The 4,516-nt window shown below is 50.9% G+C and overlaps 1 protein-coding gene across 1 annotated transcript in view; it reads right to left on the bottom strand.

The window, feature by feature from the left end:
* PRC1 (protein regulator of cytokinesis 1) overlaps window positions 1-3,181 on the bottom strand; it is a 29,684-nt gene extending 26,503 nt beyond the window's left edge. The window contains exon 1 of the mRNA XM_023508809.1: window positions 2,987-3,181. Coding sequence (XP_023364577.1) covers window positions 2,987-2,997 — 11 coding nt within the window. The 5' untranslated portion in view covers window positions 2,998-3,181. The remainder of the gene's footprint in view (window positions 1-2,986) is intronic.
* Window positions 3,182-4,516: the final 1,335 nt, after the last annotated feature.

Here is a 4,516-nt window from a genome sequence, read left to right as displayed (position 1 = left end):
AAAAAAAAAAAAAAACTGCATAAGAATGATCAGAGGAACACTATATTTACAAGAGCATGGTAACAAAAACAGCCTAAATATCCATCAATAGAATGGAAAAAAAGTACATTCCAAAAGTGGACTACCATAGGAATGAGAATGAACAAACTACACACAACATGGATAAAGCTCAGAAGTTATTTTGAACTATGCTAAATGAAAGAAGTCCAACACAAAGCATTACGAACTATATGATTCTACTGCATGAGATTCTAGAAAAGCCAAAAAAGTGTAGTGAAAGAGAGCAAATTAGTTGCCTGGGATCAGGGGAAGGGCTCAACTGCAAAAGGGCATAAGGAAACTTTTCGAGGTAACAGAATGGTTCTAGACTTTGATGGTGATTATATAATAGTATACAACTGAAACCATACATGTAAACTTTATCAGTTTTACTATATGTAAATATACCTCAAATTTTTTTTTTTAGACAGAGCCTCAAGCTGTCCCCCTGGGTAGAGTGCCGTAGCATCACAGTTCACAGCAACCTCCAACTCCTGGGCTCAAGTGAGTCTCCTGCCTCAGCTTCCCAAGTAGCTGGGACCACAGGCACCCCCACACTGCCAACATAGTTTTTCCATTTTTTTAAAGTAGAGATGGGGTCTTTCTTTGCACCCGCCACCTTAGGTGTATGTGGCTGGCGCCTTAGCCACTTGAGCCACAGGCGCCAAGCCAATATATCTCAAAAAAAAATTTTTTTTTTTTGAGACAGAGCCTCAAGCTGTCCCCTTGGGTAGAGTGTTGTGGCATCACAGCTCACAGCAACTTCCAACTCCTGGGCTCAAGAGAGTCTCCTGCCTCAGCCTCCCAAGTAGCTGGGACCACAGGCGCCCACTACAACGCCCAGCTATTTTTTGGTTGCAGCCATCATTGTTGTTTGACGGGCCCAGGCTGGATTCGAACCCGCCACCTTAGGTGTATGTGGCTGGCGCCTTAGCCACTTGAGCCACAGGCGCCAAGCCGGATATACCTCAAATTTTAAGAAAAAAAGGTAAATGATGCTGGGCAAGGTGGCTAATGCCTATAATTCTAGCACTCTGGGAGGCTGAGGTAGGTGGATTGCTTGAGCTCATAAGTTCGAGACTAGCCTGAGCTGAAGTAAGACCCTGTCTCCACTAAAAATAGAAGAAACTGAGGCAAGAGGATCGCTTGAGCCTTGTTTGGAGGTTGCTGTATGACGCTATAGCACTCTACCTAGGGTGACATATAATGAGACTCTGTCTGAAAAAATAATAATAATAAATAAAAAATAAAAATTATAAGGTGAAGTGCAGTGGCTCATGCCTACAATCCCAGCAATCTGGAAGGCCGAGGTAGGTGCATCACTTGAGCTCAGGAGTTCAAGACCAGCCTGAGAAAAAGTGAGACCCTGTCTCTACTAAAAATAGAAACACTAGCCAGGTGTTGAGGCAGGTGCCTGTAGTCCCAGCTACTTGGGAGGCTGAGGCAAGAAGATACTTGAGCCCAAGAGTTTGAGATTGCTGTGAGCTATGACCCCATAGCACTCCAGCCTGGTGGGGGACGGGGCAGAGCAAGACTCTGTCTCAAACAAACAAAAAACACCCAACTCTGTTGACCCCTGCCTAACTACTCCCTCTCCAAGGCTTTCCACTGCCCTCAGGTAACAGTTCAACCACCTTCCAGGGAAAGGCCTGTACGACCTCTCTCCAGATGGGTCTCTTCATCCCTCTTGCCCTTTCAGTCCCAAGCCTCCGAGCTCTTGGAAAGTCTCTTACAAGCCATGGAATAATCCCGTCATAGACTAATAACTACAGATTAATATAGAATCATCACAATACTTCACCCACTACTTTCAGAAAATAACATGTGTATGGCACTTAACACAAAAGTCCCCATGCAATGCACTGATACTATTCTTATTTTCGAAATGAGAAAACTGACATTAAGTATCTTGGACAAAGTCACCAGGCTGGCAGGTGGCACTGCCACTGTCAGCCTGGTCCCGATTTCAAGATTTCAAGACAGCCCCTCTCTGACACTGCCTTGGAAGCTGAAACAACCATAAAAGAACTCCTTAATCAGAGTTTTTTGTTTTGTTTTTTTTTGAGACAGAGTCAAGCTGTCACCCCGGGTCTCGAGTATCCTGGCATCTACTACAGGCGCCCACCACAACCCCCGGCTATATATATATATATATTGTTGTTGTTGTTGTTGTTGTTGTTGCAGTTGTTGTTTAGCTGGCCGGTGCCAGGTTAGAACCCGCCAGCCTGGGTGTATGAGGCCGGCGCCCTATCCACTGCACTACGGGCGCCGCCCAGAGGCTATTTTTAAAATTTATTTTTGAGACAAAATCTCATTTTGTGGCCCTGGGTAGATGCCGTAGCGTCACAGCTCACAGCAACCTCCAACTCCTGGGCTCCAGCGATTCTCTTGCCTCCGCCTCCTGAGTAGCTGGGACTCCAGCTGTCCGCCACGACGCGCGGCTATTCCGGCTATTTTGTTGTGTTGTAGTTGTCACTGTTGTTTAGCCGGCCCGGGCCAGGTTCCAACCCGCCAGCCCTGGGTATGGGAGGTAACCAGGCATCTTCCCAATACCTGTAAAATGTTAGCCCCGAAGTCCAGACACGAAGAAAAGCCACGAGAAATAAACTTTGCGGCTTTGTTCAGACAGAAGAAGCCACCACCACAAAGACTGAGCCCCAGCCCTCGGCCACGCGGCGTCCCGGCAGCGGCAGCGAGCCCGGCCCGAGACCCCCGGCCGCCGCCCACCTGCGCCGGGCCCACGCCGGCCACCGAAAGAGGCATCAGGCCTCGCCTCCGCCCGCCTGGCCCGCGCCCGGCTCGCCGCTACCAGCCGGCCTAACTGGGCGCGGGCTGCTGTGTCACCCTATCCCCGGGCCGAGGGGCCAGCTCGGACCCCGCACCGGCCTCGCACTCGGGACGGTCGTCGTCCTCTCTCACGTCCCCTTGACTTCCCCACAACCTGCACCTTCTCCTCATGGCGGACGTCCAAGCAACCGGGCGTCGAGACCCGACCTACTCCACACAGCCAAATGCAACAACCACCGCAAACGCTGACTGCCACCCTTCTACAGCCGCTCCGCGAGCCGTTGGACCGGACAGAATTTCAAACCCAGCCACGGAACAAAGCAGGCTCACGATTGGTTTCGTGACCCGTTACTCCTCGCGAAGCCCCGCCCTCTACCCGCCCCTCCGGCAGCAAGTGGAGAGTGCGCAGTCGCGTCCGGATGGCAGGGGGAGGGGCTGCTGCCGCCGTTTGCGTGTTCCCTGCTGGGCCCTCCCAGCGCGATTGCTGCGGGAGGGAACACCCTTCCCCAGCCGGCGCGTCACCGAAGCCGTCTCCGCCTAGAGCAGTTTGTATTTCAAGTGCGCGCAGCTGCCCGGAGGCCGCTGGGACCCGAGTTCGGACCACTAGCGACCGGAGCGGGAGCTGCCCTGGGGCTGGGATCGGGGTCAGCAGGACAGTCCAGCGCCCCGACCCTCGTCCTTCCAGGAGGCGAACCTCTGGACTGAGCTGTGGTGGGAGCCGCCCCCAAACCGGAAACCTGGCGCTTAAGAAGGGAGGGTTCCCTGAGCCGGTTCCACACAAGCCATCCCACTCGACCCCGCGAAATCCAGTTAGGTGCGCGTTGGCACCATTGCAGGGAGCAAGTTGACGGGACTGACGGATAGGTGGAGATCGCCCGGGCGAGGTTGCCTTTCAAAGGACGCGAGTTTATAAATCATGAAAACGGAGGCTGAAGCGGGAGGCCCTGGATACTTTATCTCTCCCTTTTCTAAAGGAACAGAGAACGTTACATTGCTAAGTGCTTTGCACACCACTTATCACGTCTTCTCCAGTGATTCGTGGTTGCATGATGGATCCATGGTGCCACGGATAATTAGAACATCACTTTTTTTTTCTTGAGACAAGGTCTCCCTCTGTTGCCCAGGCCGGAGTGCAGAGGATGGTCACTGGTCACTGCAGCCTCTAGCTCCTAGGCTCCAAAGATCCTTCTCCGTAGTTCTTCTGAGTATTGAGATCTCAGGCATGAGCCACCTGCCTGGCCTAGATAGTAACTTTTATGGTAATGCTGGGCTGAATACGGGAATCTTTGAAATCTTGCATTATTTTCGTACAGTTGATTCCTGGAAGTGTAATTATTGAATGCTTCCATTAATTTGCTCTCTCCACCAAGCTTCTCTAGAAGAGTAACCTTCTCTTGTTACCCTCAGCAGTGCTACTGGACTTTTAAACTTCTTTGCTTATTTAATAGGCAAAAATTACATTTCATTGTTTGGCACTTGACAATAACTAAAATCACACACTTTACATGTGTTTATTGGCCAACTGTAACTTCTGTGAACTCTTGTTTTTTGTCTAAAGGCCGCTTGTGTGTTTCGCCTTGAGAACCATGTTTTTTGGCTTGGCACCTGTGGCTCAAGTGGCTAAGGCGCCAGCTACATACACCTAAGGTGGGGGGTTAGAATCCAGCCCGGCCGCCAAAACAACAATGAC

This window comes from Otolemur garnettii, unplaced genomic scaffold, assembly GCF_000181295.1.
Source record: "Otolemur garnettii isolate 467f Iridium unplaced genomic scaffold, OtoGar3 scaffold00277, whole genome shotgun sequence".
Classification (NCBI taxonomy): domain Eukaryota; kingdom Metazoa; phylum Chordata; class Mammalia; order Primates; family Galagidae; genus Otolemur; species Otolemur garnettii.
Note: the sequence above shows the minus strand (reverse complement) of the source record. Positions and strands in the feature narration are given on the sequence as shown.